Source organism: Panthera pardus, unplaced genomic scaffold (genome assembly GCF_024362965.1).
Source record: "Panthera pardus isolate Hobbes unplaced genomic scaffold, ASM2436296v1 HiC_scaffold_17, whole genome shotgun sequence".
NCBI classification, from domain to species: domain Eukaryota; kingdom Metazoa; phylum Chordata; class Mammalia; order Carnivora; family Felidae; genus Panthera; species Panthera pardus.
In genome coordinates this window covers 128,890,134-128,907,902 of record NW_026526732.1, presented here as the reverse complement: position 1 = coordinate 128,907,902, position 17,769 = coordinate 128,890,134, and the positions used below count along the sequence as shown (strand labels likewise).

The 17,769-nt window shown below is 42.5% G+C and overlaps 1 protein-coding gene across 17 annotated transcripts in view; it reads left to right on the top strand.

The window, feature by feature from the left end:
* FARS2 (phenylalanyl-tRNA synthetase 2, mitochondrial) overlaps positions 1–17,769 on the top strand; it is a 619,002-nt gene that overhangs the window by 455,498 nt on the left and 145,735 nt on the right. Inside the window, exon 7 of one of the 17 annotated variants that reach the window (XM_019419845.2) lies at positions 28–1,342. The exons of the other annotated variants lie outside the window; for them this stretch is intronic. Coding sequence (XP_019275390.1) covers positions 28–94 — 67 coding nt within the window. The 3' untranslated portion in view covers positions 95–1,342. Of the gene's footprint in view, positions 1–27; positions 1,343–17,769 lie in introns of those variants that run through there. 17 annotated transcript variants of the gene reach the window in all.

The window sequence follows — 17,769 nt, the reverse complement described above, 5'->3', positions numbered from 1 at the left end:
CTCTGGCATTCGTCTTTATGTTCTCAGGATAAATGTTTTTCGGCTTAAACAGCCACAGAAGCAGCTGTCAACTGTTGTCAGCTGGAACCGATGAAAGAGAAAAATGCAGCATCTGAAGAGCAACTTGCAAGATGGTCTAAATATTTTATTTTCATTTTGGAAGACCCTCTCCAGATTTACCCCTTCACCACTAATCTTAGAGCAGCCTGATGACTTATGGGGAATCCATCGTTTGGCTTTTACGTGGAGAGTAACAGATGAATGACTGCTTCCTGACACAGGGCTGTTTAGCAGGATATTAATGGGCAGGGTGGCTAATCTGTTCACATTGTTCCTGCAGAAGTTTTGCAGTGCTTTGGGGAATCATTTATCCTCAGCAGTTGCAAGATAGCCTGTTTTCAAGTAAACCTAGGATAAAGATCTAGTTATTTATTGCTGTGTAACAAACTGCCCCAAAACTTTGTGGCACTGACTGTATTAAGTGCACAAATCCTTGTCTCTGTGCTGCAATCCTTTGAAGGTTCAAAGACTGGGAGTGGCTTGATGGCAGGGTGGAATCCTCGAGACTGGCAGCAGGCCTTGGCTAGGACTTGATGGGATTTGGGCTGGAGAACACCTGGCCCTCTCCACATGGCCTGAGCTTCCTCACCATTGTCATCTCTGGACCTTTAAACTCCTTATATATGATAGCTGTTTTTGTGACCTAGCCTCAGAAGTCACATAGGCTCACTTCTGCTGGCCTCTGTTAGTGGAAACGGTCATAGAATCCATTTGTTTCCAAGAGGAGAGAACACAGCTTGCACCTCTCAAAGAAAGAACTATCAAGGTCACATTGAAGGAAGCACATGTAGCATGGACGATATCATTGCTGCCACCTTTGAGAAAATGATGGTGCTATATTCCGTGCACAGATTTCTGTAAAAAATGAATAATGGAGTTCTCTGGCTAAAATGTGTTTATAGAATGTGACTAATCCTGGAGTTCTTATTGCAGATGCTAAGATCAGTGTTGGTGGGCCTGGTACTAGAACAGTAGCTCTGAGTGCTCAGTTAACAATAGATACCCAACACATGTATTTTCTAGATACTTAAAACTTAAAATTGAGCCAAAAGAGCAACTGCCACTCTGAACAATTAGGTCATGACAACTAGGTTCGCTTCTTGCTTGAATAACCCTGATGTTACAGTGCTTGGAGTGTGTAGGAAAAATAAATTCCTTCTAATAAAAATTGCTTGGGATTTGATATTCATTTAAGTGAGAAGTTTATTAAATAATTGAGTTCTCTGAAGAAATATTTGGTCTTCTTGATCTATGTAGCCATAATAAATAAAATCAGATAAGAGGCCGAGTGTGAAGGTGCAGAATAGACTGTCAATTAGATGTACATACGTGTCTCTCTTCCTATTGTAAAGAGGACTGTCAACCTGTGTGGTGCTTATGAATTCTCCTTTAATGAAAGAAGAGAATGGGAAATGCCATGTAAGTTTTTATACTTTTTAATTTCTTGTTTCAATTCTGTTCTTTGCTCTGGAGCAATTTCCTCCCTTCATTCTCATGAAAAGTAAGGTAAAGACGTCACTCTTACTCAAAAGCTGTGTAACTGTGTAGTCATCACTGGGGTTTGTGTGCCCCCGCAGTCGTCACTGGCATTTGTGTGCCCTGAGCCATTTTGGTGAGCATAGATCCCAAAAATAATCAAAAGCTTTTAGATCCCAGGGTGCTCTAAGAACCGTGCTAAGAATGTATCGTGCATTACCACAGCAAACCAGGAGCTGAGCTCCTGGTTGGTGTGCTGGGATTCCCAGAGAAATGTGAATTCACCACTGAACTAGCTAGCACTCACGCCCTGGAGCTAAGTGATGGCAGTGTCTGAAATCTGGGGGAAGCAAGGCTACTATACTCCCTGTGTGCAGTGCACTGAGTCACAACTTACATTGTTTTATTTGGTCTTCACAATCATCCATGAAGGTAGTGGCTTTTCTAATTTTACCGATGAGGAAATTGAAATTCTTGGAGAATGAGTAATTTGCAGAAGGTTGCACTGTATGTTAGTAATAGAGCCAGCCTCTTCAGCTACTTTCAGTGGTTTATACAGGTTAAATTAGAATCATTCCTTCCTTTCTTAGAAAAATAAACCTACTAGAAAACTCAGAAGCCATAAAGGAAAAGAGCAATGAATTTATCCACATAAAAATGTAAAACTTCTCAACAAGTGGATCAAGAACATATAACAAGAGGATGGGTGGGGAGGGAGAATTGACACACCGTGATAAAAGACCACTTTTCTTAATGTAAGAAAGAGCCCTTGTCAGTCAGTGAGAGTAAGAAATACAGACTGCTAGTAAACATAGGAAAGTGTGCTCAGCCTCACTCATGGTTGGAGAAATATACAAATTAATAATTATGACTAACACTTTTTCAGTAGTTAGATTGGTAAAGATCCTAAAAGTTGATAATACTCAGTGCTGTCAAATGTATTGAATAACAGGTTCTATCCATCTACATTATTTGTGGAAGTACAGATACGTATAATTCTTCTGGAAGGCAGTTTTCATGATAAGTACCAGTATTGAAAATACACTCAGTCTTTAACCCAGAATTTACTCATCCCATAAATATCTTAATAGTGGTATTTAAAGATGTGTGGGCCAGTATGTTCATTGCACTGCTTGATATAATGACCAAAACTGTTCCTCAATTGAAGACTGAGTAAATAAATTTTAGAATGTTCATACTACAGAACACTAGTTGTTATTATAAACAATTATATCCAACAATAAGAAAAGATGAATAAGACATGTTGAAAGAGCATTGTATAGGAGATTTCATTTTCTGTTTTTTGTGCATAGATAATATCTAAAAAGACACAAAGGAGATTGTTAACAATCGTTACCTCCACAGCAGGGGACTAGAATTGGGGATATCTTTATCTCTTCAGTTCATACCACCTTCTGTATAATTCAGAATTTTTACTATTAGCATATATTATTTTTATGATAAAACAATAATTTTTAAAAATCCAGTATGGAAGACATTCATTTATTAGGCCCTATTTGCAAGATGCAGCCCATATAAGTGGATCATCCTGGATTGACAGATAAAACTTACCCAACCATAGAGAACAGATATCAATGATTTAATAAACAAAAGGTAATAAAAATTTCAGCAAAACCAACTAGACTCTCTTGGGAACAAGTCTCTCCGGCTAGATGCTTTTTCAGTTTAGCAGAAATAGGAAAAAATAATTTTGGGGAAAGCACAGCTTCTGAGATGTCATCCAATTTCATGTATTTTAATGCCTTTTCTCCTGTTTACCAAAGTAACACGTTCATTGTCAGAATTTGGAAAATACCAAGAAACTCAAAGAAAACAAATTAAAACCTCACTAGGGCTTTATTTTTAATGGGCTGTAAAGGTAGACACAGATGACTATGTGATTATGTCTAAGCAGAAAGAGATGTTTGGGTGAAATGACCAATTACAATGAGTTTTGAAATTTCTTTTGAACTGCATTGTATGAGAGGTAAAGGAAAGACTGAGGGGTAGAGAATAGGAGGCTGTCTGAGAGTCTCAGAGAACTAAAAGCCTTCTTTGATTTCCAGCCAAGATAAGTTCACATCTGCCACTGAAGGGAATCCTAACCCAGCATGGCAGAAAACTATAGAGATGAAAAGACATCTAACTCCGTTGCACAAATGAGAAATTTGGGTCCAGTTTATTCAGTAAATTTAAAAATATTTATCAAGTACACAATGCAGTGCTCTTTCCACTTCGTGATAAGTGAGGCAAGAATATTTTCTGAGGACTCTGCTCATTATCCATTTGAGAAATAAGTATGACTTTGAATAAACAAAGACAAAATGATGAGATACCACTAAAGTTGATGACTCGCCTTCGAAGTGGTTTCAGGTCATCCTTTTAATACTGTGCTCACACCCAACGTGTTTTACATTCATTTGCAGACTTCAAATATCTAATTTCAGGGTGAGGTTTAGCTGAGTGACATTAGAGCCCCCTGAACCTTCTCTGGTTTGGTGTGAAAAGTGAGAAGTCTGAAACGAATATCAAGCTACATCTTCAACTTAAAAGCAGCAGTTATTTATTTTTAATTTAAAAAAAATCACCCAATATAATTTGAATCTTAACAATAGGTTTGTGTCATGCTCTTTAGTTAAGACTCTGGATGTAGAAAGCTGGCTTTGAGAGAGTTGAATTAAAGTAGAGACCAGAGGTTAAAGCCAAATAATGATGCCTGGTTCTTGCTACCCATGATATGGAGGAACAAGGGAAAAAAGAAATAAACACTGTGGCCAAGAATACTTTAGAACTATCTTACTTACAAGAAGGAAAGCTTCAGGAGCTTAGGAAACCCCTCTGACATGAGGCCTTGTGAAGTTTCCCCACTGGGCCTGTGGGTTACATGAGTCATTAGTACTAGGATCTTTCAGAAACACCCCCCCACCCTTGGTCATTAAGGAGGGCACTTGTTGGGATGAGCACTGGGTGTTATAAGTAAGTGATGAATCACCGAGTTCTATTCCTGAACCAATACTACATGATATGTTAACTAACTTGAATTTAAAGAAATTAAAAAAATATACATCTATAACCTCTTCCAACAAAATGAATAATGGGAAAAAAATAAAAACAATGAATAAAAATCATATTTACTTTAAATCATTTTAAAAAGTTCATAAGGAAGAGAAAATACATTTATAGTACTGTATTGTACTTGTTAAAACATTTGTATGTAAATGGACTCATGTAGTTCAAACCTATGTTGTTCAAGAGTTAGCTGTAATTCAAAAATTAAATTGCTTAAAAATTATTTTTAGTGAGCTCAACTTTTAATTTTTGCTTGATATGAGAAAATAACTTTTAAATAACTGCTAGATATTCATTTGGATATTGTCAACATTTTTTTTTCTTTTCAGCACTTGATGTAATAGATTGAATAACTTTTATAGAATTCAATATCACAAACTGTTAAACAAACAAGCAAACAAAAGGAATATCCCCCATTCTAAATAGAATTTGGACAGTTCATCAGCAGGCTCACCAGGCCACCAGGAGCCTCAGATCACCCCTGCCTGGTTGCTGGGGCTGACCCACACAGAGTGAAGCCACTTGATCAGAGTATCCATCAGTAGAGATTGGCCAGTCTAATGTTTTGGTAACAAATAACCTGAAGGTCTCTGCCACATAACCCGACAAAAGCGTATTTCTTACACTGAGAGCTGGGATTTCCCCTCTGGGCCGCTACTGGGACAGCCAGGGAGGGAAGAGTGGGCATGATTGCCAGCTTGGCTCACCCCACCTGCTCAGATTGTTACAGGGCCCTCTCAACTGCAAGGAGCAGACAGGAGGAAGTCCCCCATGTGCCTCCAAAGAAAGGAGAAGTGATTGATAGGTGAACAAGGAGTCTTTTCCACAAGGAGAATTCAAAGGCACTGGCATTCACACCCCTGTTGTGCTTTTCAATTACTCTAACTGCCCAGAAGGACCATGTACCAAAGTAGACTGCAGTTTTATACGGTCTTTGAGATGCTTCTAGGGCCTTGTACAAGTGCACCCGTTAGCAAGCATTAATGGGTGGCATTGAAGAAGGTAGGGTTACTTCCCCTAAGTGAGTCTGCTACCAGGATTCCTTGAGACTCCCCTGTGCCCCTCTCTTGGTCTCTGTCAGTAGCTTCCTCACTGGTCTCCTATCCCATTCCCTCGCCTTGAAATCTACTGAACTAAAGCATGCTTGATTCATCTTTAGAAAGCTCAGCTTTGATTATATCACCCCCTCACAGAGGTATTTGGTGGTTTACCATTGTCTATGGTTTTGCTACTGAAACTAGTCCATGGGCCAGCGGCATTCCCTGGGGTCTTGTTAAAACACAGAGTCTCAGGCCCCACTCTAGACCTACTGAATCAGAATCCGTGTCTTAACAAGATCCAGGGATTCATGTGCACATTCAACTTTGAAAAGCACTTATCTGGGGCACCTGGGTCAGTTAAGCATCTGACACTTGATTTCAGCTCAGGTTATCATCTCACAGTTCATGGGTTTGAGCCCTGCATTGGGGTCCATGCTGACAGTGCAGACTCTGCTTGGGATTCTCTCTCTTCATTTCTTGCTGCCCCTCTCCCGCTCGTGTGTGTGTGTGCGTGCGCATGCTCTCTAAGTAAATGAATAAACATTTTAAACAATAAATAAAAAATAAAAAGCACTTATCCATAACACTGGTTCTCAGACATTAGCACATTCGAACTACTTGGAGGCTTTTAAAAATTGCTAACACCCAGTTTGCAGGTCTGGAGTGAGGCCTTGCACCAAGATTTTAAAAAGCTCCCAGGTGATTCTATCATGTAGCAGAATTTGAGAACCACTGCTATACAGGGACCCAAGTGACATTCACAGCCACCATTAGTGTGTTCCACAGAACCTTCCCAGTGCCATTTCACTGTATTTTGGACTGGACTCCGATCCTCCAATGCATTCTACACTTTTATAGAATGTGCAATTCCGGTCTGTTATCAGAATTCACCAGGCATTATCTGTGTCTTCCCTAATGACTGCAGAGGGCTTAGGGCCACCACATCTAAATTTAAAATGCCATAACTACAAGTCATGGAAATCCAAATACGTTAATTTACTAAATTGTCCATTTTAAGTATTTTCCTGATGGATAGAATTTAAAACTCAATTTCCCCTGATGACAGCAAGAGGTTACCTTATTATGTTACCATGTAACATAACGGGTTTTATTCTCTGTTGAACATCAAAAATATGGTAGATAATGAGATGGATGTGTTTACTTTTAAATAACTTTGAGGGTTATATACAGAGGGATCTTTTTTCAAAACATGTAGCAATAGCTGTGATAATCTGCTTTTAATTATTCTCACTCCTTCAACTTACTGAACTTGTGATTGGTGACACATGTGTGAGAGACACCTGGCTTTGGGGACAGAATCAAATAAAGACCCTCTTTGTTACCTTTCCTATTGAACTGAGGGTGTCAGACATACAGACATCTACAAGGGGTTTTTTCCTGCCAGGCCCACAGTTCACATAACAGAGCCCCCACTTTTGTGGGGAACACACTCCTGTCACCCCAGTGCTGACATAGAACCCTGCTCATAGGTAGATCGTGTTCCTTCCCGAATGGCCTCCAAAGAGAGAAATACCTTTCTTTCTGCTTTTATATGAGCAAGGTGTTAATTTTCACCAAGACTTTTACGGGCACAGCAAGCAGTAGTTGCCTTTCCGTGTGAACATTAAATAAGATTCAGGGTTTGAAAAGCCTACCTCAGAGGCTCAGAGGATCTATGGGATTTGCTGGGCCGTGGCAGACAAATGGACTGCCCATCTGTGACAAGCTTGCAATCGCGGTGGGCCCTGGTGTCGGGAGGGACGGGATCCTCTAATTCATCGGGATTACCTGGGCTCTGCTCCTGGCAGCCTTTGGAGAGTTAGAGCCTCGCGTGTGCCTGTCTCTGGAAAGGCCGTTGGTGACACATGGGGAATCCTGATATTAGCAGCGTCTGCCTCTGGCTGCCGGGCACATTGCCCTCAGCATGGGGCCCTGCACAGCCTGGAGGCGGGCGCTTGTCCGTTACAGAAGCCTGCAGGTGAAACTGACGTTATTGGTGAATACGAATGGCTGCAGTTGGGCCTTCATATTGGCTTTTACCAGACGAGGGACACACACAACAACTTTGGACAGGGGCAGAATAGAGGACTCCGGTGACATTTCAGAAACTTCAGAATCCAGAGCAACATTGCCGATGTCAGGAACTGACAGTCACAGCGCTGGCAGTACCTTTGCTTTGCTTTTTTCTCTGGCTTCATCCCTAAAAGAATAATAGAAATGGAGAAGAATTAGTCATTAAATGGAGTAAATTAAAAGCAGGGAGCCGTTAACTTTATGTCAACTTTAAGATAACATCGGTAAATAAAAGGGCTAATTGAAATTCTTGGTATATTCTAATAAGAACTTTTTTATTAAGTTATTTTGCGCTTTAGCGGTTACTCGTGGCATGTGGTTGAGTGCAGCGCTCTTCATTACTCATTTTTATTAACGCACAGTAAATATTAAAACAGATCTTGGGAGCAATAATGAGGTGAGAAATAGATGTGACTTGTCAAATATAAAATAAAGCAGTTCGTAATATGTGTGCTCTTATCCCATTTCCAGATTCGTACTGGCTACTTCTTAACCTAGTGTAGCCTTTCTCTGACTTCTGTTTTATTATATTGTTGTTCTTGACATCTTGCCAAATTAGAACTTTGTGCTAACTTATAAAATGTACCCCGAAATCTGGGACTTTCGAAAGCTCATGGTACATATCCCTCTTAAGTGTTTCATTAAGAGTAAGCAGTGGTGCCTGGGGGTGCTCTGTCGGTTAAGCGTTCGACCTCAGCTCAGGTCATGATCTCACGGTTTGTGAGTTCAAGCCCTACGTCGGGCTCTGTGCTGACAGCTCAGAGCCTGGAGCTGCTTCAGATTCTGTGTCTCCCCTCTCTCTCTTCTCTCTCTGCCCCTCCCCTGCTTGTGCTCTGTCTCTCTCTGTCTCTCAAAAATAAATAAATAATATAAAAGAGTAAGCAAATCAACAACAAAAAACTTTTAACATTTTTCTCCCTGTTGGAAATTATGTTTAAAAAGCATAAAGCTTTTTAATTGTGATCTCAGAAATATTTTAAAGTGTTCTTTTAGCAAAATACATGCTCAACCAGATTTCCAGTAATATTTTCTTTAATATTGAAAAAAGTGGCAAACTTTTTGAGGAGACAGTACCTGCAGAGATAATGACATCTATTTTGATCAACCTTAATTAATTGGAATGTTCTATGAAGTGTATGTTCTGATTAGTTCAATATTTTTTGTAATGAGAATTAACACAGAAAACCCTTTTAGTTTCTGTTCGTATTTATCTTTCTATGGTGACGTGTGTACCTTCTGCCTTAGTAAGTAGATAAAATTTAGCTTTAACCTTTCTTTGATAATTGAAATGTTTTTCTGATGGGCTACGATCACAGGTATTTCTAGAACTTGTGGAAAGGCAATTCACTAATTTCATGAATTAATTTAAGTCAGCTTTTATTGTAAAATTTTAGAAGGCTAGGAATTTGGGGCTAAGGTTGGACTGTCCCTAAGCCATATTTAAGGACTTTTTATTTGTTTAAAAACAAATGCTCAGTCTACCATCTTCTAAAAGTGAAATAAGACAGCAAAATAAAGCTTGTCTGAGGATTCTGGTTCCTTGGATTTTACTTAATTAAGACTTTTGATGACAAATGTTTTGGTTTTCCCTTTCCTTCAGTATACTGCCATGTCCCCAGAGACTGGGGACTGAGATAGTGAGAGGTAGGAGGCCTAAGCTGGATGGCTCCCATGGTGAGTCCTGAAAGGGACTGGTGGTTCAGGAAGGCCCGGCTGGGCTCCTTTCTTGTGTACCCTCTGGTTGTCACTGTCCCCACAGTTGCCCCTTGGGAACACCAGAGAATTTTACAGAGCGGGACTTTGGCAGAACTTTCATACCTGTTGGTCTGGTTTAACGGATATTGGTTTTTCAAGATTTTTGACATCCTTCTGCTTCAAAACAAAATGAGGTCTTCTCAGGCTTGAAAACTTCCACAGGCAAAATTTAAAGGAGGGAAGGGAAGAAGGGAAGGAAATTACATAGGGACATATTATTTTCCTTTAAATTCCCATTTAATAAGATTCAGACAATGGTTAAAAACAAACCATTTAGCTGTCAGGTCTTGTGGCTTGTATGTCGTGGTTCCAAAGAATGATGAACCTCCGGTAGGCCCCTGCAGTGGCAGGTTTTCATCGTGGGTTATGATTCTAAAGGCATAGATTTAACTCTAATCAAATAACATCAGTTCAGCTCAACACATTTTTGTCGTGTGCTTCCTGTCTGCTAGGTGCTAAAAGGTCCCCACTCTCTGGTGCTCAAGATCAAGTACACTGCTTTGTAAAATAAGTTTCGTGGATCCCTGGGGGTCTCTGGCAGGCATACTAGTGGGTCTGTTGGCAGTTGACAATTTTAGAGGAAATGTAAAATATAAGATAATTGAGATTTTTGCAGGTTCCCATTGTATTCTTACTAATGAGTCTATAGCAGGTATATGTTTTATCCCACAGCTCTGGATATGAGACATGACACCTTCCTTTATTTGTCAAAATATGATTTTATCAGTCTCCTACTCCTACCTCTACCCCACCCCACCACCACGCCTGCCTCTTCCACACACATACACCATATCACCTGAAGGCCTTGCAAATTTGGGAAGGAGCACTCTGCAGCCACAGCACACGGGTCATAGCTGTGATGTGTTCTGTGTCCAAGCCTGGATCTCTTGAAGGCAGACAGGTCCTTCTCTGCTTCTGTGCAGAGCTGGGCATGAGGATCTTTCCCAGGACTCCAGAAACTTCAGCTTTTGCTGTTGAGTCCACACTGCATCCCTGAGCTCTCCCAGGGGTCCTGCCACCCCCTGGGAGGTGCTATCCTGACATGGACCACTGGCTTCCCTTTCTCTCAGGACCCTCCAAACCTGCTGCACTTTCATTGTCTGTGCCCCTTATTCTGCCTCAGACCCAGCCGCCTCCCTCCCCTCCACCCGCAGCCTTCCCTGGGAAATCCTGTGTCACCTCCCTTCAGTTAGAAACATGGTGCTGGGCTCTCCTTTCTATGACTGATAGGGATGATTAGAGGGTTTAGTTTTTCTTAATTTTAACACTGGTCAGATTTTTTTTTCTTAATACATCATGGTGATAAAGGGTATTAAATATTTAACATACACTCCAAGGACTGTCTTATTTACTTCTCAACTATCTACAAATGTATTTTTGTCTCATTTACAAGTTAATATTTACATATACTAAATTTGCCCTTTTCTTTAGTGGTTGGATCTTGGGTTCAGAATGACTCATTGAAGTACAAAAAAAGGGGGGGGGAGGATAATATGAATCCTAGAAATCAAATCAACATGCAAATGGTAATAGTCCACAGGTTTATAATGTGAGCATGGATGGTCAGTCTGCAAGTCGGATGATTTCCCAAAAGCTGCCAAAAAAAGAAACATACAAATAGGAAGTATGATAATGAATATCTAAAATTTTGAACTTATTTGCACTGGGAGCAATTCAGCCCCAGCTTTGGTAATTATCATGGAATCCTGGTAAATAGTTTCCTTCTCTTTAAATGCAGATGATAATGGAACTTACCTCAGAGTTGTTGTAACGAATAAACGAGTTAATATATATGGAATGCTTATGTACACACTTATGTGCTGTCTGTTATTGTTATTGCGATTTTTATCAATGTTATTAACATGAGGCAGGCATAGTGATCTCTATAAGCTTCTTGCGTTTTTCCGAACAAATGAAAATATTGATGCTATTGGCACACAAGTGGTAAATGTCATTAGAGATGAAGACGTGGGGGCGCCTAGGGGGCTCAGTCAGTTGAGCTCTGACTTCAGCTGAGGTCATGATCTCGCAGTCTGTGAGTTCAAGCCCCGTGTCGAGCTCTGTGCTGACAGCTCAGCTCAGAGCCTGGAGCCTGCTTTGGATTCTGTGTCTCCCTCTCTCTCTGCCCCTCCCCTGCTTATCTCTCTCTCTCTCTCTCTCTCTCTCTCTCTCTCTCTCTCTCTCTCTCCCTCTCTTTCTCTCTCTCTCTCCCTCTCTCTCTCTCCCTCTCTCTCCCTCTCTCTCTCCCTCTCTCTCCCTCTCTCTCCCTCTCTCTCCCTCTCTCTCCCTCTCTCTCCCTCTCTCTCCCTCTCCCTCTCCCTCTCCCTCTCCCTCTCTCTCTTTCCCTCTCAAAAATAAATAAACATTCAAACATTTTTTTTTTTAAATGATGAAGAAGTGACCAGAATTGTAGCAGTTTCACTCAAGAGTTGTAAAAGTTTGTGCAAGTTACAATCTGGTCAAATAAACCATATAGTAAACATAGCAAATGTGTCAAAACTCTGAAATTTTCAAAACGTGAAATTATCACTTTTTTTAAGTCTGCAACGTTAAGTATTTGAAGATCCATATATTTCAGCTTAACATGCTCAGAGGAAAAGCAGAGTGAGCTGCTGACACAAAGTCCTCTGCTGAGTGACAGTGCAGGCACCACACTCTCTTGGTTGTGTATACTGTGAAGGGCAGTTCTGCTCCATGAGTGTGTCAGCTTCCTGCTGGGGCCACTGATGTTCCTCCCCACACAGGGGCGGGGTCCAGGGTGAAGAGGAGGATGGTGGGGATGGGGCAGGTGGATGAAATACTGGGTAGCTTTCTCTTGTATCTGTCCCCTCAAACTCAAGCCATGAAGTGATGTCCATTATTTAATGATTATTCCAGGCATGCTATAGATTGGAAAGAGTACTTACTTTCATTACTGATCCACCACGACCTGACCAGAAGGAAGGGGCTTCTATCCAAGAAAGAAACTGCACCCAAATGCCGGGGCGACACGCTGGCAAGCCCTGGCAGAGCATTGACCACATGCTTCTTGTGTCCTGTGTGCACACAAGCCCCCCCGCCCCAAGAAAGTATGACAGTGGGAGAGAGACCGTGGGTACTGTACTTCCCTGCTCTATCCTGAGGCCAGTTTTTAAAGAAAAGGGTGCTTGCAAAGAATTTTTCACTTATGTCAAAATTTTTATTGAGATATAATTTATATCCTACAAAATGAACTAATCTTAATTGTTCACATCTTTGAGTTTTGGCAGTTGTATATACCATGTATCCACCATCGAAAATAAAACATAGGACATTTCCATCACCCTAGAAAGTTCCCTCCTGTCCCTTCCCACTACTCACCCCTCTCCTCCGAGACAGCCACTCTAACTTCAGTCACTGTAGGGGAGTTTCTTCTGCTTTTGCACTTCGTAGAAATGGAATTTGATTCATTAGCTTCATGAGTTTTGAAGTAAGAGTTCAGGTAGAAGGATTTCCTGGTGACAGGGAGCATGCTGGCAGAAAGCCTTTCTGTGATTTCAAACACTTAACAAAATCATGGAGACATATTCAGCATTTTGAATAGCCTGAACCTGTCACTGAAATATTACACTTTTTAACTCTGAAGGTAGGATAATAGAATTCATTAAAAACAAAAACAAAATCAGAAAGGAACTGCAGTGCAAATGGCTTCTTATCTAAAAGTTTACATCTTTCCCTGTGTTTCTTTCTCTGTAGTCATGGGAAAAGGAAATCTGGAAGCACTGAAGGCCAGAGTTGCTAACTACATCCAAATGCTACTATAGGAAGTACTTTGTAGAAAGAAAAGCAATCAAAGGATAGATTAGGAATTGGCCCACTGTCTTCTTCCTCCTGAATCAGACACATTTAACCTTCTAGTTCCTGACTGTTTTCTGCTCATGGATTTAAGATCTGACTGATTCGGAGATAGTTTCCAATGAGGAAATTCACAGTGACCTGTGGATTGATCCCCATGCCTGCCGCTAACAAAGCTTCCAAACACTTGCCCTTGGGCCAAGCCACAGTAATTGGTCTCCAGGATTTTTATTCTGGTAGAAATAAAGAGTACTATTACACAATCAGGGTAATGGTTATAGTTAACATTTCTGAGACTCTGTGGCAGATAATTTCTCAGAGCATCACTTCCTATAATGCTCCCCATGTGTCAGCTTGCTGTCCCCAGCATACATCGAGGGAACGGAGGGGCTTAGTGAGCAGCATGGCAGAGCCATGGCATGCACTGTGGCAGGGACCCCAGGGTTTGTGGCTGTGAATTCCCGCTCGTGAACACAGACACCAGAGAGGGGGCTGTGGCACGGTCTCACCATCCCTGCACTAAGCAGGTACCTTGCTGAGAGGGTTCGTGCTGACAGCAGCCAAAAATAATATTTACTTTAAAAATAGTTTCAGTTTTGTTAGCCAGCGTTTCTTCAACCTTTGAAAAAAATAACCAAATAATCCTGCCCATCTATGTGATAAATGCCCTTAAAGTGGCCCTTGGATGCCAGGAAACCTTGGTCCACCAGAGAAGTTAAGGGTTGATGTAGCTGGGCCTGGCAGGTAGGAAGAGCAGGAGTTGTTTCAGTCCTGTGAAAATGGAAGTGCCAAGGGTCTTAGTCTTTAAAAACTGGGGAATCTCCCTCCCTCTGCTACTCTCCTTGTGGCTTCCCTTGGTTTTTATGTAATCTCTCCCCATCTAGGCCAAAGGCATCACTTGGGATAAGAACAGGGAAGTATGTTTAGGGAACCCCTCTTTTTTTGTTTGTTTGTTTGTTTGTTTGTTTGTTTTGAGAGAGACTGCGCAAGTGAGGGAAGGACAGAGAGACAGGGAGAGAGAATCCCAAGCAGGTTCTGCACTGTTGGCACAGAGCCCGACACAGGGCTTGAACTCATGAAACCGCAAGATCATGACCTGAGCCTAAACCAAGAGTCAGACGCTTAACCAACTGAGCCACCCGGGCACCCCGGGAACCCCTCTTTCATAAGTTCCTCTGCTGCCTTCTGGGTGTGCTGGCCAGACTCACACAGCACCCCTGCTGCTTTGGCTGGCTCTCCAGTTTCTGATTCCTCTTCTGCCATCCCCTGATGTGAGGCTTCTCTCCCTCCTGCTTACCCACTCCTCCAGCATCAGTAGCGACCCTCTTCCGACAGCTCCTCACTCTGCTTCCACAGCAGGCTTGTCTGCAGAGCCTCAGCCCCACATCTCCAGCTGTCTGCACCGTGGGTTGAACATACATAAATGGGGCTCATTTTGGCCTTCTGACCTCTTACCCTTCTAAATGGCTTCAGCCTTCTCTGCGTCACCTGGGCCTGGGACCTCATCCTCACCTACCCCCCCCCCCCTGCCCCCGCCTCCTCCCATCTGCCTTCCTTTCTCTGCTCAGTTTCATCCCTGCCTTTTCCTCCTTCCACCTGGATTGTCAGCTCAGGGCACTCACGTTCTTGTTACCTTCTGTTACAGCTACTACTTCGGCAGCCTCCAACTTGCTTCCCTTTGCCTGTATCCTGACCTTCCTAATTCATCCTAAACATCGCTGTCCAACTAATCTTCCTAGAAGACAGACCTGGAAACCTCCCTGCTAAGAAATGCATGGTGGTTCTCCAGTGTCTCTACCAAAACCCAAGTGGCTTATTCTAATGCCTAGGGCCCTTTCGAGCCCACCTAGCTTAGTCAGCTTGTGTTGCTATAAGAATACCATAGACTCAAGGCTGAAACAACAGACTTTTATTTCTCACGGTTCTGGAAACTCAAAGTCCAAATCAGAATGCCAGTATGGTTGTGTTCTGGTGAGGGCTCTGTTCCTGGCTTCCTCACATGGCAGAGAGAGAGAGAGTCTCATCCCCTTATTTCCTTATAGGGGCACTAATCTCATCATGGCAGCTCCACCCTCATGACCTCATGTAACCCTAATCTAACCTCCCAAAGGCCCCATCTCCAGATACCGTCACATTGGGGTTGATAGTACAACATATGATACAGACATTCAAAGCATAGCACCGTCATATTCTCAGTGTTATTTCCTTTTGTTTTCCCACTTATGTAGCCTCTGCTCCATCCCTGGGATTGTTCCTGCTTAAACACGGGCGAGCACCTCACCTGTTGCTCATGACTGTCATTCTGCATCAACCCCTCTCTGCCTGTTGAGCTCTTTCTTGCCTTTCACTAACCATCGTGAATGCTTATTTCCCAGTCTCTTGTGCTCTCTCCCTCCTCTGAACCTCAATCACATTTTGCAATTGATTCCTTGTTGATGATCATTATCTTAGCCTTCCCTATGCAACAGTGACAGGATTATCTTCCTCCCTCCATTAGATGGCAAGCTTTCCAAGGGCAGAGGCTGTGTCTGGGTCACTGTCACATCCCTTGCATATCCCTTAATTCAAGGGCAATAGCTCTTGAATTAAATGTGGCCAGTGCTGCCCCCATTAGTTCAGATACCCTCCCCCCATTCCACCATAGTGATGCTCACTTCCAAGAGCCTTGCAGGTCACTGGGCGTGGCTGACAGCCTGTGCTGCTTACCTGCCATGAATGAGCCCTGAGAGTAGCCAGTGAGGCAGCTCTTTTAAACCCAGAGCTCTGTCAACTGTTGGGTTTCCAACAAGGAAGACCATATTTAACTTGCCTTTGAATGAGAGCTTTGGCTACTATGCTTTTGTAGTAAGGAAGCCATTTGCTAATACTGGCCACCTTTTACCTTCCCTGTGTGGTTCCTTATTGTTTACGACTGAGAACTGCATTCAGCATACTCTCGCCATCACTCTTCCACTATTCATTCTCTTACTACTTCTTCAGCCTTGAGATTTGCCAGATGTTGCTGGACGAGATGATCGGAAAAGCAGTTAGAGCTTTTGTGAGACTTTGAGGCAGTGGGGGAAATGGCAGTCTTTCCATCCATTTATGAAGCTCCCATTGTTTCCATCACTGCAGTCAGGAAGCCTGTAATAAGGACTCAGCAGATACAGCCTTGCTTTCTCCAAAGTGCCTTGACGAACCAAAATGTTCTGCTTTAACAAAGGCACAATTAGCCCAGGACCTTGTAAGTGCTTGTTCTTATTCACTTTTATTCCTTTGTGTGTCCTTTCCCGCTTTCTTTTATTAGGGACGTGCTTGATATCATCGCCCTGTTGCCATATTTGCTGAAAGAAACTAATGTGTCCGCGTGGTCTCCCGTGGACCTGTCTGCGGCTAGCAGCGTGGGCTGACCCCACGCAGTGCTGGCAACATGGGTTTCACTCCTAAAAGCAGCTTCTCATTAACAGTTGGGGAACAGCCATTATTCCAATAGTACATGGATTTGAAAAACAAATTCAGCATCTGAGAGTGAAGCGAAGTCAGAAGTTCGCTCTAAAACAGCGCCAGGACCTCTGACAACACATTAAGAATCAGAAAACCTTGATGCCAGTACTGGTTTCACCTCCTCCACATGTATGACCTTACAGGAGGCTTAGCTGCTTATGGTCAGATTACAGACCATTGAGATCATCTCCTCCAGCCCAGGCGCACAGACGTGCTCAAAGTCACACAGAACATTCTGCAGGATAGTCAAGACTAGAACCTCAGTCTTTTTAGGTCTAATCCAGGCATTTCCTGCTCATGAAACCTTTTGAAACACAAATGTCTTCCTTAAGAGTAGATGGTGAGGAGCACCTCCCCCACTTCCCGAGGTAGAAAAGGGCAAATGAGAGCGCATGTGTAAATCCACCATGAAGATCCTGAAGCACTGTACTTTTCCTTTACAGGAGCTCATTTCCCTGCTTTCGTGCACCCAGCCTCCCAGTGCACATCTCACACAGGCTCCGCCATGTCCCAGGCACTTTTTTAGGCTCAGGGGGCCCCAGAGATGAACAAGGCTCAGTCCCTGCCCTCAAGTGCCCCACATTCCAAAGCAGAAGGCAAACATTTTTTGGGTAATCGCGGTGCAGAGGATACCTGCTCTAATTAAGGGATGCATTAAGCACTGTGCAGCACAGAGACGGAATGCATTGGTTATTAATTCCTTATTGTCAGGATATTGTCAGGATATGTGCCTAACAAGGAAGGTGACATTTGAGTTAAACCTTAAAGAATGTGCAAGAATTCACCACGTGGAGCACATGGAGACGATGTTGTGGGTAGAATGAAAACTCACAAGCCTGGAAGTTTACGGTGTGTTTGCAGAGCAGTGAACAGTCTGGTGTGGTGGCAGAATGCCCGGGCAGAAAGGTTTTGTACATGGTCTTCTAACTAACAAGCAGTCATTGTGGAAAATACCACCCGTGTTTTTGTTAGAAACTTCCATTCCTTAGATTGGCCCAGG